The 23,196-nt window shown below is 40.5% G+C and overlaps 1 protein-coding gene across 5 annotated transcripts in view; it reads left to right on the forward strand.

The window, feature by feature from the left end:
• Positions 1-10,727, forward strand: part of LOC132661826 (membrane-spanning 4-domains subfamily A member 4A-like) — a 166,648-nt gene extending 155,921 nt beyond the window's left edge. For all 5 annotated transcript variants that reach the window (XM_081790252.1, XM_060606796.3, XM_060606797.3 and 2 more), the window contains 6 exons: positions 398-557; positions 1,655-1,783; positions 3,738-3,794; positions 4,996-5,154; positions 7,462-7,563; positions 10,487-10,727. In XM_081790252.1, the coding sequence (XP_081646378.1) occupies positions 398-557; positions 1,655-1,783; positions 3,738-3,794; positions 4,996-5,154; positions 7,462-7,563; positions 10,487-10,558 (679 nt within the window). In that variant the 3' untranslated portion in view covers positions 10,559-10,727. The remainder of the gene's footprint in view (positions 1-397; positions 558-1,654; positions 1,784-3,737; positions 3,795-4,995; positions 5,155-7,461; positions 7,564-10,486) is intronic.
• The last annotated feature ends 12,469 nt before the right edge of the window (positions 10,728-23,196 follow it).

A 23,196-nucleotide genomic window follows, 5' to 3' on the forward strand; every position in this document is an offset into this window, starting at 1 on the left:
TCTCTCTCTCTCTCAAAGATAAATAAGCATTTGGAGTACCTGGGTGGCTCAGTCGGTTAAGCGTCCCACTTCAGCTCAGGTCATGATCTAACAGATCGTGAGTTTGAGCCCCACTTTGGGCTCTCCCTGTCAGCGCAGGGCCCGCTTTGGATCCTCTGTCCTCCTCTCTTTCTGCCCTTCCCCCACTTGCGTTTTCTCTCTCTCTCTCTCTCAAAAATAAATGTAAAAAACATTAAAAAAAAAAGTCCTTTGTAAAATAAATAAATAAGCATTAAAAAAAAAAGAACAACATTTTGTAAAGATGTTCTAATAGCTGTATAATGCAGGAAGGGAATGTAGACCCCAGGTTATCCTGTCATTTCCAGGACCTCATCCTAAATTACATTTCTTACTGCAGCCCCTTTTCTGCCGCCATGGCAACCATGCAAGGAATGGAAGGGACCATATCAGAGGCTGGTCCTGGTGGGTACCAGCTGGAGCAACCCCCTGTTATCCAGTCACATCTGTGGAAAAGGATGCCAGAGAAGTTTTTGAAGGGGGAGCCCAAAGTCCTTGGGGTAAGTCAGTTACAGATCTAGGAGAGGCCAGTCGGGTTGTAAACTCATAGCCGATGAGTTTTAATGCCAAATATTCTGTCCCATTAGCCTCACAATACATCAGCCAGCCCTAGGGGCCTGGGTATATGGTGTTCAGGCCCTATCACTCAAAAATGATATGATATTCTGTTATATCTTGCTTCTAATTTAGTTGTATTTAGAATATAGTGGCTTGGGATGGATTCTAGGGTGGTGCGTCATCTGTGATAACTTTAGCTTCAGCGGAGAGAGGCAGCAAAAAAAAAAAAAAAGAAAAAAAAAGGCCGCATGTCCGCCAGCTGGTGTCCACCCAGCACGTCTTCCTGATAGGTGATTGCCCCACATTGTTACTATCTCTGGGGAATTTTCTTAACCTGCTCCTCAGAGGATGAAAATTCTTCAGCTCCCTCTGCATTTCTGTCTGGAGTCTGGGGGCGGGGCGGTGTGCCTAAAAGAAATGGAGAGTTTAAGGAAAGACAGGTTAGTGCAGGTGGAAGGACAGTGAGTACAGGGGTTTATCTCTAGCCCCAGCTTTGAACCAAGGAGACAGAATCATCACAACACACTTTGGCTCCTTTTTATGCCGTGGGATGACCGTACTCCAGCACTTTGATTTTTAGAGCCCTGGACTCAGTCGTGTCCTCAGGCCCTAGACACCGAGAAAGTATCACGTTGCACTTCTCTTTTTCTTCTCCTGTACACTCCTTCCTTCACATTATTTTCCCTTGCTCGAATAATTTTTAATTGCTTCCTGATTCCTGGGTCACTGCCATCTGAGAGTGTAGTACGTAAAGGAGATCAACAGCTATGGTGGACTAGCAGCCCCGGGGGTCAGTAAAGCACCTCTGGGTAGGTCCTGGTACATTCTTTTTACCTTGAAAATGACCGAGGCAACTGGGATAGACATCCCCAGAAACTACTTGAGTAAATTAACATATCCGTAGTTTTTTATAGGAAAGCAAAGTGACAGGGAAATATCATGACCGTCTGACTGTTTCAGAAGACGGAGAAGAGGGGTGACCTGGTGGTCGGAAAGGGAGTGGTAGCTAATCAGTTTTTACTTGCTTCATCATTTCTAGGTCGTGCAGATCCTGATTGCCATGACGAACCTCAGCCTGCAAATAATAAAGATGAGCGCCATATTGCCACTTTCTGACACATATTCTGTTTCAGGGCTGGACGTGTACATAATTGGGAGGCCAGTGATGGTGAGTAGAGTACCTTTTGATATAGTTGGAGACAGCATAACATAGTTGCTAACATCCTGAGCTTTGGAATTATATCCTAACCCTATTTTGTAGTTCTCTAACTTTGAAAAAGATATCTAATCTTCTTTTGACTGCATTTTCTCATATTTCGGGTAGGAATACTAACATAAGACTCGTAGAGCCAGGCAGATTAAATATTTAATATGTATCAGGATATCACAGCAGCATGTAGCAAAAGACCCAAACCAGAATAGATTAAACACTGAAAGCACTGATTATTTCACAACAAGAAACCCAGTAGACTTTGGTGGGTTTTTGGAACATTGTAAAGTTTTACTCATCTGTATTGTTCACATTCCTTGTTAAGTTTTTTTCTCTCAGAAACTTCATATAGTTTTGCTATGCTAAATGAGGTTCTCTTATTAAATTTTATCTTTAAACACACAAATACATGCATATTTGTGTATAATTTCTGTTTATAATGTTCTTCCCATGTGCCTTAACGAATTTTCCTAGCATTTATAGTTGTTTTTAATTGATACTCTTGGAGGTCTGCAGTATAACATATTCATATTTAACTAACAGTAATTGTAAACATTCTCCTCAAATATCTCTCTTATGTAGTTATTTTGGTTAATATACTAAGGAGAGTAATACATAACCATCTACATCGTTATCTTGATTTTGACTCTCATAGAGATGGCCCTAGTGTTTCCCTGTTAGCATGATAAAGACGTCTAATATTAGAGACAAATGTTCCATCATGTTACAGCAAATGAAGCTCTTCATGTTTTATAAATAATGGTTAAGTCAATAAGAATGTTGAATGATATAAAATGTCTTCATGTTGTAAACATAAATAACAATTAGCATGTGAATTTTCTCCTCAAATCTGTGTTTGTAAATTGTAATAATATGCAATATTAAAAAATCTGGACATTTGAAAGAATACCCCACATAGTCATGATGCATCTCATATAATATGATGGATGATTCTCCCTGCTTTTTTTTTTTCCAGAAGTGACTTAGTTTACCCTAACCATTTCCATGTCTTGGTACTGAGAAATGTTTGAAGAAATCTACCAAACTGTTTCATTAGATCAGTCTTTTTTCTGGTATTAAGATACAATTTTTCGGAGCACCTAGGTGGCTCAGTCGGTTAAGCCTGTGACTTTGGCTCAGGTCATGATCTCACGGTCGTGAGTTCAAGCCCCGCGTTGGGCTCTGTGCTGACAGCTCAGAGCCTGGAGCCTGCTTCAGATTCTGTGTCTCCCTCTCTCTCTGCCCCTCCCCTGCTCTCTCCCTCTCTCTCTCTCTCTCTCTCTCAAAAATAAATAAACATTAAAAAAAAAAAACGTTTAAGATACAATTTTTGAAACTCCTGAAATCAAATTTGGAAAGCAAACCCAGAAATTCAACAGTCAAATAGTTTAAGACAGCAGGTCTAATCAACTTGATTCCAGCTGTTTTAGCTATATGGAAAATAATTACCCGAATGATGGAGCCCCACGGAATAATATAATCAACATCTAATATGTAATTGAAAAACTTTCTTTGCTACTATTTTATTTACAACTTTTAATAGTCATATTTTAAGACAGAAACTTTAGTTTCTCTTCTTTTATAATATTTCATTAAGTTCTGGTACCATATTAGGGTTCCTTCATGTCAGGAATTTAGAAACTTTCACTATGTTTCAAGGCCCTCAGTTTAAATACCATTGCAGAGACACTTTTTTTGAAAGCCTTGATAAACTCTCCGGTGAATCCATCTGGTAAAATTTCTCTGTTGTTTCTGGGAAAAGAGGAGACTTATTTGCAATCTCTGGTGTTTCTTCCAATATAATTGGTCTGTTTAACATATTTATCCCAGTTAGGGGTAAGTGTTAGTAAGTTGGGATTTCAAATTTTTGTTTAAAGGTTTTTTAACTGCATTTTTTTTCTCTTGTTACTAGTTTATTATTTCAGGGTCCTTGTCAGTTGTAGCAGGAATTAGAACTACAAAAGGTCTGGTGAGTAATATTTCCTTTCTTCATTTGTTTGTGTGTGTGTTTTTGTTCCAAAAGAGGGATTAACCAAGTATGTATTCTGCCCGAGTAGAAAATAGAGTTTGTTTGTTTTTTAAAAATCAAGAGAGATTATAAGTTTTACATAGCTGCATTGGTCTTCCCGAAATTATAATAAAAAAAATGGCTGATCATAAAATTTCTGATACGGGAAGGCAGTTGCTGAGAAACTCTTTATGAAAATAAAGAGAATTCCTAAAAAGGAATGTCAAAATGGGACCCGTCAAACAGAGCCTGCACCTTGAGACTCAGCCCATAACAGTGGCACCACGTGCTGGTGTGGCAAAATATTTATTGACTTATTGATTAAAATGTGTATTCTGACTGTGTACAGAGAGGATTTTCTTTTGGTTGGTAGGGGAAGGAATTCACGTTAAGTCTGTTCAGTAAGGAAAAACAAATTTCAAACATAACTCTCATGCCAATATGCCTTTCACAAAGCCAGTAAAAGGCAAAGGCCTAGATCTCAACCAATGTTTTTGCTGGCTAGAGACCATATTTGAGTTTTCTTTGCTCAAAGGATAAAGATCAGACGATGGAGCATGATCTGTATGGTTTTTCCAAATCTGACCTCGGTCTGTCTCCCTAGCATCTTGTCCAGCTGTAACTGTTAAAATCTCCCTCACGCTACAGCCACATTAAGCCTCTCATGCTTTCTTGGAGAAGTTTGGTTGTTCTAAGAAGCTTCCACAACTTCACCAAGAGAAGAGAATGTAGAAAAAGGAATGCAGAGCAGAGGGAGGTCGTCCACAGAAAGCGCAGAGGCGTCAGAGGCAAGCAGCATCTGGAAAAGAATGTGCAGCCAGGCACCTGACCTAGAGGGCCGTGGGAGTTGGGCGCAGACAGATCTGTCCAGCTGGCATGTGAAAAAGAGTTTATCTCCTGGGCCTAGGGGTTGTCTGAAGGATTCAAGCTTGGGAACAACAGAATCATATTTGTGTTTGGGCAGGAGACAACCTGAAAGGGCTTGTGTTTCAGGGAAGAAACAAGTGAGGAGACAGTCCAGTCATCAAGATAGAGAAGGGGGACCGGTGCGGGGGGGTGGCGGGGGTGGGGGGCGGGCAAGAAGTGATGTGTGCAACGTGGCTAATGGAAACACCCCCGTGGATACTGTTGGATTGTTGACTTGATTTTCCTTTCTTTCTAGATTCAAACTAGCCTAGGATTAAACATCTTCAGTTCTGTCTTGGCCGGAGTAGGGGTCCCCTTCGCTATCTCCTCCTTGGAAGACTTTCGAGCAGGTGTCTCTGCCTGCATCTTTTATCAGAGGTTGGAGAGTTGTTCCATGGCCATGGCCATTTTAATGGTGAGCACTTCCTCTCTTCCTGCGATACTGTAGGGGAAGCCAGGCACAGGAGCCCTGGCCCTGGCAAAAGTACCACACTGTATTCCCTAACTGATAAATGACTCACTTTGGGAAATTGGAAATGACTGAAGAATAGGGCCATCTTTTATTCAGAAGGCAGGCCCACATCTCATCTTTTTGTTGTTGTTGTTCCTTTCCGTTTAATTCGAAATCACCAATTCTGCAATCCACTGTAAAAAGGGAGCCCAGATGTCAATCCCTCTGTGTCCCCAGGGCTCCCTGATGGAGTTACCTGGTTCTCTAATAATAGAGTAAAATTGTCTTGAACATTATCCAATGAGTGGTGAATGACCTAGTACCCCTCCCCACCTCTCTGGATGCTCTTGAAAGATGAAGCCCTTTGAGCCTCAATATCCCACTCCTGGCAAATTCTCAATTTCCACTCTGTATTTCACTACTTGGCTGTAGCACCTGCCCTCACTTAGGTATTATCGTAATGGCTCTGTTCTCCAAATTGCGGCTTCCACCAGAGTGTGCGGGTTGTGAAGCTGTGGGCCACTGGGTAAGCACGGGGAGGGGGGCGCTATTGTGGCACAGCTGTGACCAAAATGCAATAGAATCTTTATTATTAAAAAGTCTAGGGGCACCTGGGTGGCTCAATCAATTAAGCGTCCAGATCTTGATTTCTGCTCAGGTCAGACAGACCTTATGGGCTGTAAAACCTAAAATATGTGTTAGCTGGCCCCTTGTAGAAAGTTTGTCAATTCCTGGTCTACCCTACCAGATTGTAGCATCCTCGAGGTTAGGGAAATCGTCTATTTATTTGCTGTTCTGTCTTCTGTGCCTATGACAATTCCTGAAACATAGAGGCTACAATATGTTGAAGAGATGAGTAAATAGATAAGGAAATGACAAATGCAAATATTCTCAAGGCTCAGCTGCGTCTGTGTCACACTGTGTCACTGTGTCTGGACTCTTGGGTCTATTGACTTTTCCACAAGAAGATAGGTACGATCCCTATCCATGGAGAGAAAAAGAATATTTAGACCAAAGAATTCCAGGCATCCAATTCAGATTTTTAGGGTAGTAAGAGGACTACCTAGTGTTTCTCAAATCTGACCATATGTATTGGCTGAAGATAAGCCCAAAGCCAGTTCTCTGGGGAGATGGGTCACAGACTGACTAACTGCGTGTTCATTGTTAGGTTAGTTTCTTCTTGTCGCTGTAACAAACTACTGCCAATTAGTGACCTGAGACAACATAAATTTACCATCATACAATTCTGGAAGTCAGAAGTTTGGAATGGTTCTCACTGGGTGAAAATCAAAGTGCTGGCAGGACTACATTCCTCTCTGGAAGCTGCGAGGGAGAATCTGTTTCCTTGCCTTTGCTGGCTGCTCGAGGCTGCCTACATTCTGTGGCTTGTGGTCAAATCCTATCTTCGAAGCCAGCAGTGCAGCATCTTCAAATGTCTCTTGGACTTTGACTCTTTTGCCTCCCACTTCCACTTAGAAGGATTCTCTAACTATTTGGGGCCCACCCAGATAATCTCAGAATAATCCCTCCATCTCAAGGTCAATTAATAACCAACCTTCATTTCATCTGCAAAGTTAATTCTGCTTGGCTATGTAACGAGACATAGAAGATGTGGACCTCTTTGGTCTATTGATATTCTGTCCACAATTATGACTCTGCCTATAACTACCAAGACGGGAGATGATACCGTTGTGTCAACTCTATGGAACTTCTGGTGCTTGAAAGAACTAAGTTATCTTTATGCCCCTAACCCCTCCCCCGCCCCTTTAAATAGTTTTCACATTCTGTACCTACAATAGCAGTGGAAGGTAGAGTGTAGGGAAAAGTGATTATTTTATTAATGGAAACACTGGAAGCATGAGTGGTACTCAACAGGCCAAGAATTGGCCAAGGGTATGGCTGCAATTAGGAGCCAGTTTTTCTGACCTCAGGCCAGTGCTTCTCTTTTGGCATTGTAATCAGAAGGTCAGCGCTTGATTTATTTTCTTTTCTTTAAGTTTATTTATTTATTTTGAGAGAGAGAGAGAGTGCGTGCGAGCTAGGGAGGGCAGAGATAAAGGGGGGGAGAGAGAGAGAATCCCAAGCAGGCTCCACACTGTCAGTGCCAAGTCTGATGCTGGGCTCGAACCTACAAACTGTGAAATCATGACCTGAGCCAAAACCAAGAGTCTGACGCTTAACCAACTGAGGCGCTCAGGTACCCCAGATGGTCAGTGTTTTAAACTTGTCATCTCTGTTCCTCACGGTTCTTGGCTATGCATTTGTTCCTAGAGTCTGGATGCTGTGGCGCTCCTTTTAACCGTGCTAGAGTTCTTCGTTGCTCTCACCCTATCTGTCTTTGGATGCAAAGTCACCTGTTGTCATCCTGGCGGGGTGAGTATTAGGCTTCCCTTGAAGCTGTCTGTATTAGTTTCCTGTTGCTGTGTAATACATTACAGAAACGTAGAGGCTTAAACAGCACACATTTATTACTTCTCAGGTTCCATGGGTGACGAGCCTGGGCACACCTCAGCTGGCCCCCCTGCTCTGGGTCTGACAAGCCTGTAGTCAACAAGCGGGCTAGGGCCGCAGTCTCAGCAGACCCCTCCCGTCCTCTTCCATGCTCCCATGACACAGTTTATTTCCTCTCAGCGGTGGAACTCACAACTCACGGCCACTTTGAGGCCAGCAAGAGAGTGAAAACCTCTGATGCCTTCAGTTCCTTTTAAAAAGTTCACATGATAAGGTCAAGTCTATCCAGAATAATGTCCTTCTTTTAATTGAAGAATAATTTTTTTTAGTTTTTTTTAAGTTAATTTATTTTGAGAGAGACAGAGCAAGTGGGGGAGAAGCAGAGAGAAGGAGAGAGAGAGAGAGAGAGAGAGAGAGAGAATATCCCAAGTAGGCTCCCCACTGTCAACTAAGAGCCCAATGCAGGGCTCAAACCCACGAACCTTGAGATCATGACCTGAGCCGAAATCAAGAGTTGGATGCTTAACTGACTGAGCCCCCCAGGTACCCCTGGTGTATAATTAACATACAGTGTTATGTTAGTTTCAGATGTACAGCTTAGTGATTTGACAGTTCTATTCATTACTCAGTGCCCACCACAGGAAGTGTGGTCACCATCTGTTACCATACAAGGTTCTTACAATATAATGGATATATTCCCTAACTCTGCATCTTCATGACTGATTTATTTTATAACTGGAAGTTGGTACCCCTTAATCCCCTTTGTCTATTTTGCCCGTCTTCCCACCCTCCTCCCCTCTGGCAACTACAAGTTTGTTCTCTGTGTTTAAGAATCTGGTTTTGTGTTGTGTTTTAGATTCCACGTGGAAGGGAAATCGTATGGTCTTTGTCTTTCTCTGCCTTATTTCACTTCGCGTAACCATCCGTGTTGCTGCAGATGGCAGGACAGCATCCTTTTCTTATGGCTGAGCTGTGTTCCATCCATATACACATACGTACCCATCTTGTTTATCCTTTTATTTATCAGTGGACGCTTGGGTTGCTTCTGTGTCTTGGCTATTGCAAATAATGTTGCAGTAAACACATACCTTTACAAATTCGTGTTTTCTTGTTCTCTGGGTAAATACCCAATAGTGGAATTACCGGATGATATGGTAGTTCTATGTTTAATTTTTTGAGGAACCACCATACTATTTTCCACAGTGGCTGCACCGATTTACGTTCCCACCAACAGCGTACAAGGGTTCTCCTTTCTCCACATCCTTGTCAACACTTAATTCCTGTCGTTTTTCATTCTAGCCATTCTGACAGGTTTTTAGGTGATATCTCATTGTGGTTTTGACTTGCATTCTCCTGATACTTAGTGACGTTAAGCGTCTTTTCCTACGGGCTATCTGTATGTCTTCTTTGGCAAAATGTCCAAAGAGTAATATCCTCTTGGATAAACTCAAAGTCAACTGATTGGTTACCTACTCACAGGAGTGACATCCCATTATACACAGGTCCCACCCATACACAAGGAGAGGGAGTCACACGAGGGCATGGGTCACTGGGTGTCATCTTAGCATCTTGCCTACCACAGTGAATAAAGAAAAGCTCATTTTCTCCATCCTCGCTCCCACAAAGGGCCTCCTCTCTTAGTCCAGATCAGAGAGTACTTCACAATGGAGAGGACCCCAGAGAGTGCCAGGTTTCAACCCATTACCCCTATCATAGCAACCTTCCCTGGGCTACTGCAGAAAGTCAGGCTTTCAAACTTTTCTACCAATGTGCACACATCTGCCCATCTCTTACCCTGAGACTGGCAGCAGATCTTCCTGGCCACTGAGCAGAAAGAACATCACGTAGAGAGAGGATTGGTACATGGGAAGAGAGAGAGAAAAGACCAAGAGGCACCAGGAAGAAAAGGAGAAGGATCCCTTCCATGAACTGAATTAAAATGCCAGGAGCTGCTCATTAATTTGATTACCCAAAGGCAAATCATAAGACAGTAATCACTTGGCGAGATTATTTCTCTCTTGCTCTTCTCCCCCATTTTGTTCCTTTTTACTTTCTTTTGGGGTTTCCATGCTTCACCACATCTCCTGCCCCACAGAAGAGAGATGGACTAACTCTATTAGTGAACGTCTGCATGTCAAGGCCCTAGAAGTTAGGGTTTTCAGCAATTCGTAATGACTGCAATTTCATTAGGTGAAGCGTCTTATTTTCATTGACCAAAGCATTTGCACAAGGGAGCAAATGCTTTAGTGTCGTAATGTCTAGACCTGAGCTCCCTTCTGCCCCTGGAGTTACAGAGCTGGAAATGCTGCTCCCACAATTCTCTTGGTGTGGATCCGGAGGAGCAAGGTCTTTGAGGCATGTGATGCCTAAGTTTCGTCTCTTCCCGGTTCCATCCCATCCCGCACCCCTACACCCCCACACAATTTCACACTGAGTTTGTGGAAGAAAGACCAGCATTTTCCTCCATTTCCTGATGATTCCTTCCATTCTGAGTCGGCGTAGTTTTTGAAATGATTGAGTCATGGCCAGCAAATCAGGATTTGGGTGTGTTGTTGCCATCATACATAAAGAACCTAATTTGGAAGAAGAGCACTAAATTTCCCTTAACACCTTGGTTTACTCCACTTTCTGGGCAGCATCATCCACTTACAGGGTCACTGTCAGCATCTCATGCCAAGAGCTATCAATGCATATTTTTCCAAGATCCAGTCTGATCTCCAGAATGCCAGAGAAGCCCCACCAAGTTGATCTAGAGATCGAATCCAGAGAAGAGAGAGTAGGGTCTGATGATGATATGGCTACTTGTTTGACTCACTCACCTGCACCATTCTGATTGATTTCACAGGTTGTGTTGATTCTGCCATCAAATCCTCATGTGGCGGAAACAGCATCTCCCACACCATTTACAGAGGTCTGATGTCACCAACAGATCAACAGCAAAATGTTCCAGAAAACCTATCCTGCCAGTTGGGCAAGGACACCACTTGGGGAAGTACCAGAATACAACTCTGATATATATACATACATATGTGTGTATATATATATATATATATACACACATATGTATGTATACACACATATGTATGTATATATATATATATATATATATATATATACATATGTATGTATATATATATATATTTCAGAATCATGTTCTCATTTTCCCCCAAGACCTCAACAACTCATTTACTGGCTCTTTATCAACAATAGCAGAAATTAAATAAATAAATCATGCATTTAATGAGTCACTGGTGCTTGAAAGTTTTTATCCATCTTCAAAACTTTAGATAAAGACATTAAGTTGGTAAGTTAGATTCAGCAGAAGGTCAAAAAGATATTGCTGAAATGAGGACTCCCTGAAGACTACATTTTTCTGCTTCCCTGGCCAACACTCCTCCTTCTGATTTAACTTTCTTCTCCTGCCTTTGGAAGTGCAAGGTGGGTTGTTTTTTTTTTAATGTTTATTTATTTATTTATTTTGAGTGAGAGCACAAGCAGGGAGGGGCAGAGAGAGAGGGAGAGCAAGAATCCCAATCAGGTTCCGAGCCCCACGTGGGGCTTGAACTCACGAACGGTGAGATCATGCATGACCTGAGCTGAAACCAAGAGTTAGGTGCTTAACTGACCAAGCCACTAGGCACCCCATATGTGTGTTGATTTTTTAAATGACAGCTCCCTCCCTCACTCATCATTTTTTCTCCAGTATTTCATTTACACTGTACAGTTTTTGGTGCACAGCATTTATTCCCATTTGTTCTGATATCATGACCTGAATTTCCTCTAAAGAACCACCATTCCCTTACTCCCAGTTCATGCATAGGGTGAAGCTTACTCTACCCTCAACTTCTCCCAGATATGGGCAATGGCAGAATTACATCAGCCCTACTAAAGTGGCTGTTTCTGTAGTAGGTTAGTGACCTAAGAAAAACCAATTGTATAAACGACACATTTCCGATCAAAGCTAATCCCAGCATTTTTGCTTCCCACGGACCAGGAAAGAGAGTCTTCCTCTTTTCTCTTTCCTGTTGGGCTTGGAGCTGTGCCGATAGAAATCTGATGCTGTTAGCAGTCATCATGCTACTGTATGAGTCCTAACAGAGGCAAGTGCTTACAGAAGAGAGCAACACTGAGAGTTTCCAAGTGAAAGATTAGTCCCTAACAAGTCCTTCAAATTTCTGATTCAAGGTGTCCCTGGAATTGGGCCAACTTCTGGAGTCAAGCCAATCCCTGAAGTTTTAGACATATAAAGAAATTAAAATAGATCTGTTCAAGTACTGCAGTAACCACACAAAATCCTCTTATGGCTTCTTCTCTAATTCAGAATAAAAGCCAAAGCTCTTGGGGTGCCTAGAAGGCTCAGTCGGTTAAGCATCCGACTTTGGCTCAGGTCATGATCTCACAGTTCATGAGTTCAAGCCCCACATCAAGCTCTGTGCTGACAGCTCAGAGCCTGGAGCCTGCTTCAGATTCCATGTCTCCCTCTCTCTCTGATGCCCCTCCACTCACACTCTGTCTCTCTTTCCCTCAAAAATAACTGAACATGAAAAGCCAAAGCTCTTACTAAGTCCTACAAGACCCTAAATCACTTGATTCTTTGCTGGTTTTTGGATTTTATAAAATACCCTATACTCATATTTGCTGAGATGTTGCTTTGAGTTCATATTAAATGGCCAGAGAGTGTCTTTGGTAAGAACGTTTGCATACATAAACCTTTTTATATTTATATTCACATAAGCACTCTAAGAGTAGTGCATTTTCAGTTGTAAAAAGTTTGTATGAACATTCCAGCCTATTAGAGGAAGATGTTTTGGTTCTAACTTTTAGAGAAGACTGCCGCATTTCGCATCATATCATTTTAAACTTCTCAGTAACCTACAGGTCTGTTTCTATTGATTCGTTTTTCTCCTGGTTATTGTCATTTTTCTGCTTCTTGGCATGTAAAATAACTTTGGATGCTAGATGCGGTCATTTTTATGTGGTTGAGTGCTCAAACTTTCTTTTTTCGGAGTATTACACTTTATTTCGGGGAGGCAGTTAAACTTGTAGACCAGTCTGATTCTTTTGAGGCATTTTTTTCTCTAATCTAGGTTTTTATTGTAGCAGAACACTGTAACTTGTAAGTCCTTATAAGTCCTAAAATTTATAAGGAAAGTAAAGTATGATTTGTGATATTTTTCCTTTACCTTTCTTCTAATTATAATACTAGTTCACTACAGAAAAAAACAGAAAATCTAGGAATGTATGAAACAAAGGTCACCAATAATCGTACCATTAGAGATAAGCATTGTTAACTTGCTAATGTATTTACATATATACATATATGTATGTAAAAATTAAAAAAATACCTTTGGGTTTATATGGCATTTCTAAGCCTATATTTTAATGTTTTTAAAAGTCTTTAGAGGGAGGCTTTAGAGTCATTATTTTAGGCCAGTTTACATTTATTATTATTATTTTTTTTAATGTTTATTTTTGACAGAGAGAGACAGAGCATGAGCGGGGGAGGGGCGGAAAGAGAGAGGGAGACACAGAATCGGAAGCAGGCTCCAGGCTCTGAGCCGTCAGCACAGGGCCCGACGTGGGGCTCAAACTCATGGACCATGAGATCATGACCTGAGCTGAAGTGGGACCCTTACCTGACTGAGCCACCCAAGCGCCCCATAGATTTATTATTAAGGCTTAACTTTTCTGGAGGTCCTTACATTTTAAGTGTTCATAGAAGACTCTACATTCCAAGTTATAGGAACTTAAATGTCTCCGAGTTCTGTGTGAGTTCTGGTAATCACTAAGCTTGCAACTACTATCTACCTGTTATTCTTTGATTGGACTTTTGCAATTTCAACTCATAAATGTCAGCTCCGTATCTGACAACAAATTCAAGGGGATTTTCTTGCATGTTTGGGGAACTCTGATCTCTGCCCAGCTGCCTCCTTTATGGTTCTCCACTCACTAATTCTAGCTCCCTCACTCCCTCAACCTCTGAATTCTGCCTTCTCAATATAGCAAGATCAGCAGGGAACCATCTCCCCGGCCATGGTCTAAACAATTTCTTCATGCAGAAAACCAGACCACAATTGTTATATTCACATTTGTTACCTTTTGCTAGATGTTGAAAGCCCTGCATTGACTGCTGTCAAATGTCTGAAAGTAGTTGTTTAGAATTGTTTCAGTTTTCTAATTGTACAGAGTAGTCTGCAGAAGAAGTCAGGTGCCATGATGACAGGAAGAATTGATTTTTTTTTCCTTCAATTATAAAAGGATGTCTATAAACATAGTTGTTGTATTTTTTTATTTTGTTTTCCAATATTTAAAATTCATTTCAGGGTGTCTAAATTGGTAATATCATTAAATCAATACTCGTCTGATCATCTAAAATCTTCAACCATAGAGCTCAAGTGTAACAATTTTCATATGCTCATTTTCTTAAGCCACCCTATTTAGATTCCTTAAGAACTAACTCATAGAGGTACCTGAGTGGCTCAGTCAGTTGAGCATCCCCCTATTGATTTCAGCTCAGGTCATGATCTCAGGGTCATGAGATTGAGCCCCATGTCAGGACCCACGCTGAGTATGGAGCCTGCTTGGGATTCTGTCTCTCCTTCTCTATCTGACCCTGCCCTGCTCACGCTCTTTCTCTCCCAAAACAAATAAATAAACATTAAAAAAAAAGGAATGAACTCATGAAAGACACTTGCACTTTTCAGTTGTTATTTTATATTTAAGTTCTGATATTTTCCAATGTCTTCATATAGTAATATCTGGACAGTTTTGATCCATGTTCAAAAGTTTTTGTTTTCAACCAACACAAATGGTGGTAACATAATGAGACTAAGCTACACAAATTTCTGGACAAATATTTAAATTTTTGAATTAATCAAAATTTCCTTGGTTTGATTTTTTAAATAGCTATATGATAAACACAGAAAAGATATATGAAGTCACTTGCTTCTGATTTCGTGGTGGATGGGGGAAAATATGACTCTTAAATTAGAGGTATGGTCTAAACAAAGCTGACAGTGTGTTTAGCTTCCTCTGGAACTTCTTCAAGGTCAACGCTTTGTTTTTTACTGTCTGATATTTGGTGGGATTGCTACAGTTCATGTGATTCCCAGGAACTTAACTAATTTTGATTAACCTGTAGGGCTAAAATTTAGACATTTTTTTTCATGTCCAATAAGTATGGACATCAGGCAGAGAAAGTTCTGAAAGTCCCTGTGGTTGCCCCCTGATCACCTACAGATGTGGATATTCCCATTTTCATCGTGAATGTTAGCAAAGTGTGGTATTTTCCCACAGAGAAAAGGTCAAACATCTTGGTCCAATTCTTCTCAGTTACCACATACAGCTTCACCAGAACCACCCCCTTCTTTTTTTTTTTTTTAAAGTTTATTTATTTTGAGAGAGACAGAGCATGAGTGGAGGAAGGGCAGAGAGAGAGGGAGAGAGAGAATCCCAAGAAGGTTCCCAGCGAAGTCAGCACAGAATCACCCACTTCTTGAATGGACTTCTTCAGCTGGGCCAGGTGGGCTGACGGTCAAGAGGAGGAGAGTCACAGTCTGGCTGAGGGTCACGCACCTCTCGGAGCTTTGCAGCCCAGCTATCATCCAGGCTGTTCTCCTTCAGCTACCAGACCAGAGTGCCTCAGTCCATATTGACTACCTTTGAAAATTGATATTTTGGGGCGCCTGGGTGGCTCAGTCGGTTGGGCGGCTGACTTCGGCTCAGGTTGTGATCTCACGGTCCGTGAGTTCAAGCCCCGCGTCGGGCTCTGTGCTGACAGCTCAGAGCCTGGAGCCTGTTTCGGATTCTGTGTCTCTCTCTCTCTCTCTGACCCTCCCCCGTTCATGCTCTGTCTCTCTCTGTCTCAAAAATAAATAAATGTTAAAAAAAAATTAAAAAAAAAAAAGAAAATTGATATATTTTTTTAAGTTGTTTTTTCTTCTAAGTATTCCTTCCCTCCCAAATTCGATTAAAGGTGATGTAGAGCAATAAAAATTTTCCCACTGTACCTCTAGTTCTGAAACCACAGAGGCTGTGCCCATAACAAGGTTCTTAAATGAAGTATATTGCATATTGTATATATACACGTGTATAATATGTATGTTATATATATATATATATATATATATATATATATACACACACATAAATTTTAAGTATACACTATATATGTGTATATATATTTTTTTAAGTTATGAAGTCATGGCAAGGTCTGGGTATAAGATCAGAGTCCTTTTTTGTTGACAAAGGCTATCTTTACCAGATGAAAATTATATCTGGACTACAAAATTTTGTTATTTAACACTTGGTTAAATTGCCACCTTCTTTTGATTTCTTGGTGGATAGAGAAAAATATGACTTCTAAATTTGAGATGTGGTCTAAACAAAGCTGACAGTGTGTTTGGCTTCCTTTGGAACCTCTTCAAGGTCGACAATTTGTTAATTAGAATATCATGCTACTTAAATTTATTTTGGAACAAGGGATGAACTTGGGATACAAATGATACAAATTTGCATTCAAATCCGTCATGTGCGTACAACCCAAGTATTCTCCTTTCAGTTTAATTCTGTAGAAGTTTTATGAGAAATTTGTTTTAGTTTTAGTTCACCTAGCCAATGGGGGTTTCATATTTCAAATTTTGTTTTTTTATTTTTCTGTTTGGAAGACATCTGGCCCAAAAGAACATCGGTTCGAAGTGTTTGTTAGCAAGTATTATTGCTTCTCTATTCTTAGATTTCCCAAATCAGTCTTGTTTCACCAGTTTGCACATTTGAAAGGACTCACCAGACTGCCTAGAATGTCTCCCATGAGACTTTTATCTAAAGACAAAAGGTACTGTGCAGCAAGAGTCAGTGCAGGCTAGCGTTGGAGACATTCCAATGCTCCTCATTGACCCAACCAGATACATGAACCGTGCTAGCTCTGGCTTGAACTGCCCAGATTTGTGCAAGAATCTCTCAGTATCTCCTTAAGTAGTCCAGGCAAGGCTTATTAAAGCAGTTAGGCTAGTTGCAAACTATTAGTCAAGAAACTGATATGGTGGCGGGGGGCTGGTCGCCAAGGTAGTTTGGGATTCTAAACAGCACATCGTAAACCCCAATGTTCTTGTCTCAACCAGGAGTCAAAATCCAGACATTCATTCAGACATTCAGGAATCCCCAGGGATAAAGATTGAGGTTTCCCAGCACGGCTGCAAATTAACTCCATCTCTATAACATCTTTCTTCAACAAATATTTATTGAGCACCCACCACCTGCCAAGCATGTGGCAATGAACTCCCCAAGCTGTCTGAGACCTCACAGAGCTGACATTCTAGTTATTTCCAAAGTTACAGTTTTAACACATTCAATGGAGAATTCTCAGTTAAAAGTGACCACGGAAAATTGACATCATCTCTAAACTTCATTTTCCCCATTATAATTAACTTCCCTTCTCCATACTAAAACCCCTCTGACCCGCAAACTCAGGGGAGTTAATACACATTTAATTTAATGCCTCCGTCCTGAGATTATGTGTTACCCAGTGATATGACACAATAACATTGAAGAGAAGGCTGTTAAATAGCAAAATTCAACCAAGTAGTTTAAAAGATCCAATTGGCTTTATTGAACAGTTCATGAATCAAGCAGCACACGTTCCAACAAAGAGAAAGGTGCTCCATCAAGCTACATACAGAAAAGGAAAGGCTTTCAAAGGCCAAGAGGGAGCAGAAAAAGGAAATTATTAGCAAAGAATGCATTGTTTTAGACAAGGTCATGATCCTGAGGGGGGATGGGAGGGGTCTATCAGTAAATTTCCTAGAGCTGACCAGGAAATTCCATGTTGACTGGTTAGAGGTTACATTATTGGTTAGGTGTTAAGTCTGGGTTCGCTGATGTGGGGATTTTTAACACAAGTGATTCCATTAGGGGCCCGTGGTTTTCTCCTTTACCAGGGCAAACACAAAAGAATACATGCTATATGATTCTATTTATTGAAATATCAAAACCAGGAAAAACAAATCACTGATACTAGAAATCAATATGGTGGTTACCTTTGGGGATGTAATGGCTGGAGGAGAGCTCAAGGGCCATGTGCCTCTGAGCATTGGCACTTGTCTAATTTTTGATCTAGGAGAGGGTAATGTAGGTGTATTCCCTTCATGGTGATTTGCTGGACTATTATGATTTATGCACTTTTGATAGTCCTCTAACTAAAATATCAACATTAAATCCCTGTCTCCAGCTCTGTTTTAGGGACAACTTGGGCTGAGACCTTTAAAAGTTAATTTTAGAGGCGCCTGGGTGGCTCAGTTGGGTGTCCGACTTCGGCTCGGGTCATGACCTCACGGTTGGTGAGTTCAAGCCCTGCGTCAGGCTCTGTGCTGACAGTTCGGAGCCTGGCGACTGCTTCAGATTGTGTGTCTCCCTCTCTCACTGCCCCTCCCCCATTCATGCTCTGTCTCTCTGTCTCTGTCTCTCTCTCTCTCTTTCAAAAATAAACATTAAAAAATTTTAATTAAAATAAAGTTAATTTTAAAAATAAGGGTTCTGCATCCTCAATGCAAACAGATTACATATGAAGAGATTTACCTAATATGTAATATACACATAAATTTGTCTTTGTGTTAATCAGTTTCTTCAGGCTGTCTATGCAGGGACAAAAATTTGCACCAGCATTGAAATTTTCATTCCCGGTTTAAAAGGAAGGAAAACAAACAAACAAACAGCAGTCACCCACATAAGGGTTTGGGGATTCAGCATTCCACATTTTTTTCTTAACTTTCTGGTTTCCAAGGACATAGGACTCTGAATCTACTTCTAGCCCAAACTTAGCAGTAACCCCTTTATATATAGCTCTGCTTTGATTTAAGCCTATCAAAATACTACATTTAAAGTTTACCTAAATACCACCTTTCCTCAAATCCTAAAATAATTCCACCTCTTCCTCTGATTAGATGGTTCTTAGTTCCTATAAACACTACCCGCCCCACAACACACACATTGGAACTGATGGTCAGAACCGTTTTACAGATATACACATATATGCATATACTGCTGAACCATTTGGAAGTAAGTGTTCGACATCATGATAGTTTGTCCCTAAATACCCAGGGCATATCTAAGCCTAAAATTCTCCTATATAACCTTACCACTATAATTATATCCCAAAATTTATTAATATAATAATCCAGTATGTAGTTCCTCAGAAACTCTAAGATCAAGCTATAAATGTTGTATCTTTCTTGGGAAGGCATAACTGTAACAAATTCTCTTAAATAAATTAATCCTAATTATGTTTTAATGTTTATTATTTCATGAAAACATTAGCCTAGATCTTGTGTTAGTCTGTCATGGCACAGTTTAACCCATTTATATATTTCAGGTAGAGCAATGTTTCCCTAAGAAGCTGGGAAGTTGAATGCAGATATTGACTTATTCAGAGAGCCATAAACCTTGGCATGCCCATAAAACTGCTGTCTTTATCAGTTGGGCCACATTAAATTTGAAGGGAAATATTTCAAAACATTTTCAGATATAAGCCATTAAACAAATACCAATAATATATGTGGGACACAGATATCTCATTCTTTTTTATGGCTTAGCAATATTCCACTATATATTTTCCATATATATATATATATATATATATATATATATATATATACACACACACACACACATATATACATATACCACATCTTCTTTATCCACTCATCTATCATTGAAGACTTAGGCTGCTTCCATAATTTGCCTATCATGAGTAATGCTGCAATAAACATAAGGGTGTATATATCTTTTCAAATTAGTATTTTCATATTCTTTGGGTAAATACTAGTGGAATTACTGGATCATATGGTAATCCTATTTTTAATTTTTTCGGAAACCTCTATCCTGTTTTCCACAGTGGCTGTACCAGTTTTCATTCCCACCAACAGTGCAAGAATGCTCCGTTTTCTCCATATCCTCATCAACACTTGTTTCTTCTGTTTTTGACTTTAGTCATTCTGACAGGTGTGAGGTGATAGCTCATTCTGGCTTTGAACTGCATTTGCCTGATGAGTAGTGCTGTTGAACATCTTTTCCTGTGTCTGTTGGCCATCTGTATGTCTTCTCTAGAGAAACGTCTGTTCGTGTCCTGCCAATTTTTTAATTGGATTGTTTGTTGGTTGGTTGGTGTTGAGTTGAATAAATTCTTTATATATTTTGGATACTAACCTTTTATTGGCTATGTCATTTCTAAATATCTTCTTCCATCCAGTAGATTGTCTTTTTGTTTAGTTGACAGTTTCCTTTGCTGTGTAAAAGCTTTTTATTTTTATGTAGTCCCAATAGTTTATTTTTGCTTTTGTTTCCCTTGTCTTAGGAGACAAATCTACGAAAATGTTGCTGTAGCCAATATCAGAGAAATTACTGCCTATGCTCTCTTCTAAGATTTTTATGGCTTCAGGTCTCACATTTAGGTCTTTAATCCATTTTTAGTTTATTTCTCTGTATGATGTAAGAAAATGGTCCAGTTTCATTCTTTTGCATGTTGCTGTTCTGTTTTCCCAGCACCATTTGTTGAAGAGACTGTTTCCCATTGCATATTCTTGCCTCCTGTGTTAAAGATTAATTGACCATACAGTCATGGGTTTGCTTCTGGATTCTCTCTCCTGTTCCATTGATGTATGTGTCTGTTTCTGTGCCAGTACCATACTGTTTTGATTACTACTTTGTAGTGTATTTTGAAATCTGGAATTGTGATGTCTCCAGCTTTTTTCTTCACTTTCAAGATTGCTTTGGCTATTCAGGGTCTTTTGTGGTCCTGTACAAGGTTGAGGATTATTTGTTCTAGTCCTGTGAAACATGCTGTTGGTTTTTTGATAAGGATTGTATTAAATCTATGGATTGCTTTGGGTAGTATGGACATTTTAACAATATTTGTTCTCCTAACCCAGGAGCATGGAATATCTTTCCATTGGTTTGTGCTATCTTCAATTTCTGTCATGAGTGTTTTATAGTTTTCACAGTATAGGGGTTTTTTTTTGCCTCCCTTGTTAAGTTTATTAGTAGGTATTTTATTATTTTTGGTGCAATTGTAAACAATGGGATCACTTTTTAAATTTCTCTTTCTGCTACTTCATTATTAGTGGACAGAAATGCAACAGACTTCCATATATGTGGAATACAAAGAGAAAGCAAATGATCTGAGACTATTCCTTAGCTAAAACGAACAAGGTTTTATCCTATTAGATACGCCCTGTTGCCCACAGAGATCAGAGCCAGGGGACCATTTCTTCAAATCACAAAGATCCTACACACTTTAGTCCACTTAATTCTCGGTTGGAGGACCATTTTCCCCTTTCTTACTGTCTACTACCTGCTTCTTCTTCATTATGTGAAGAAACTCTTCACTTATGTAGGATTGTCTCAGTCTTTGCCATGAACTAGCTTGTGCTGGGCTCTTGCCCTTCCTTCTCCAAATCCCTTGAAGGGTAGAGCAGGTGGTCAGGCTGTGTTTTCATCAGCAGACTTCTTGTTGCCCAAAAGCCATTTATCCCCAGCCTGTGAGCAAGACTAAAATTCTTGCAAGATAATATTTGTTTTTTTTTTTTCTTTCCCAGTCCAAGCATTTAGGACTTTCTTAGCTTTTTCCTCAAGATAACCTACTAATTAGAGATGAGGAAATAGCGGGGGAAGTACAGGAATATGTATAAACGGAGGAAGGAAAAGACTATTGTGTCTCCTAGTTTATAACTTTTGTTTTCCAAAAGTCCAAAGAATAAGATACCGCTAAAGAGGTTATGATAAGTGCTCAGAAAGAGACAAGTTCCCAGTGTTTGGGTACACGAAGAGAAATGGAATGGAAGGAGTAGTCATGATAAAGAGAATAACAGATGTCCCTAGGGACTTGAAGAAGATTCCTGTTGTCCTGAAGAAGACCGGGGGCAAATGCTTGGTGATGAAAGCTGAGAAGGCAGATGGGACCTGGATAAAACAACCAAGCTCCAGATGGCTGTTTGGGGTCCAAAGAGTTTGGGCCTTCTTATTTGCCATGTAGAGATCCTTATCACAATGACCTGCTTTGATAGATGAACACCAAAATTACCCGCCAGTCCAACTCTTCGTCACTTACACACGCCTGCTTTGCGAGCTCTGCCACAGGCAGAAGGGAGACTTCTCACCTCTTACCAGAATAAGATAACAAGAAATTAACTTGAGTGGCAGCAAGATGGTAGAATAGGAAGCCTCAGGCCCCCATTCTTCCATGAAGACACCAAATTAACTATATACGGGCCAAAGTGCCTCGTGAGCTTTCTGGAAACCAGTTAAGTCACAGCATCTCAGGCAAGCACGAAGCCAAGGAAAGATGCATCTAAGTGTGTGAAAAAGCATGTGATATATTACCCACCCTGGCACAGTGTGGTATGATGGGGAGAAAACTCTCCTCCAGCTCTTTCCTCAGGAGGGAAGGAACAGTGGAGGCAGAGTATGTGTCTAGTATTCTGGATTTTCAAGGGGCTTCCAGAGGGATTGGTTTCTGTCTCACTGGATTCAGAGTGCCGATGGAAACTGGCAGTTTGGCTGCAAGGTTGAGGGTCACTAAGAACAAAGGCAATCACTGCGGCTTGTCATAGCGGCAGAGTGACTGTAGTACCTCAGACAGACATCAGGGGAAGAAGATGTATGGGCTCCAAAGAAGAAGTGGGCAAACCTCTTTAACTGGGGGGTCTACATGTACAAGCCCAGAGAAGACGCATCTCAGAAAAGGTTGGAGGGGTCCCCAGAATCTCTAGCCATGCTGATTGGCAAAGGTCTTCCCCGTTATGAAGCCAGTTTGAAAGACTGGAGGAGGTGGCTTTTGTTTTTAATGTCCAAATCTCAAAAAAGATCACAAAGCAAAGAGAGGAACAGGAAAGCATGGCCCAACCAAACCAAAGTAAATCTTTAGAAACTGACCCTAAAGAAAAGAAGGTCTATGGGTTACTTTATCTCAAAAAGATTCCACACTCATTATTTATTGCATCATTATTCCCAGTAGCAAAGAGGTGGAAACAACCCAAATACCCACTGGCAGGTGAATGGATAAACCAGAAGTGGCACATGCATACAGTGGAATATTATGCAGCATTAAACAAGAAGGAGATTCTATCACACGCTACAATGTGGATGAAGCTTGAGGACATCATGCTAGGTGAAATATGCTGGTCAAAAGAGGACAAACGTTGTACGATTCTATGGCTGTGAGGACTCTAAAGTAATCAAATTCATAGAAACAGAAAGCTGAATGATAGTTGCCAGGGGCTGAGGGTGGAGGAAATGGGAAGTTGTCATTCAATAGGTATAGAGCTTCCGTTTTACAGAAAAACGTTCTAGACATCTGTTGCATGACAATGTGAATGTACTTAACACTAGTGAACTGTAAATTTTATGTGGTTATATAAATATAAATATAATTATAAATATAAACATAGATAAAATATAAAAAGTAAATGGAGTGCCTGGGTGGCTCAGTTGGTTGAGTGTCCTCTTGATTTCGGCTCAGGTCATGGTCCCAGGATCGGGGATCGAGCCCCACATTGGGCCCTGCAC

The sequence above is a fragment of the Panthera onca genome, chromosome D1 (assembly GCF_046562875.1).
Source record: "Panthera onca isolate mPanOnc1 chromosome D1, mPanOnc1 haplotype 2, whole genome shotgun sequence".
NCBI classification, from domain to species: Eukaryota; Metazoa; Chordata; class Mammalia; order Carnivora; family Felidae; genus Panthera; species Panthera onca.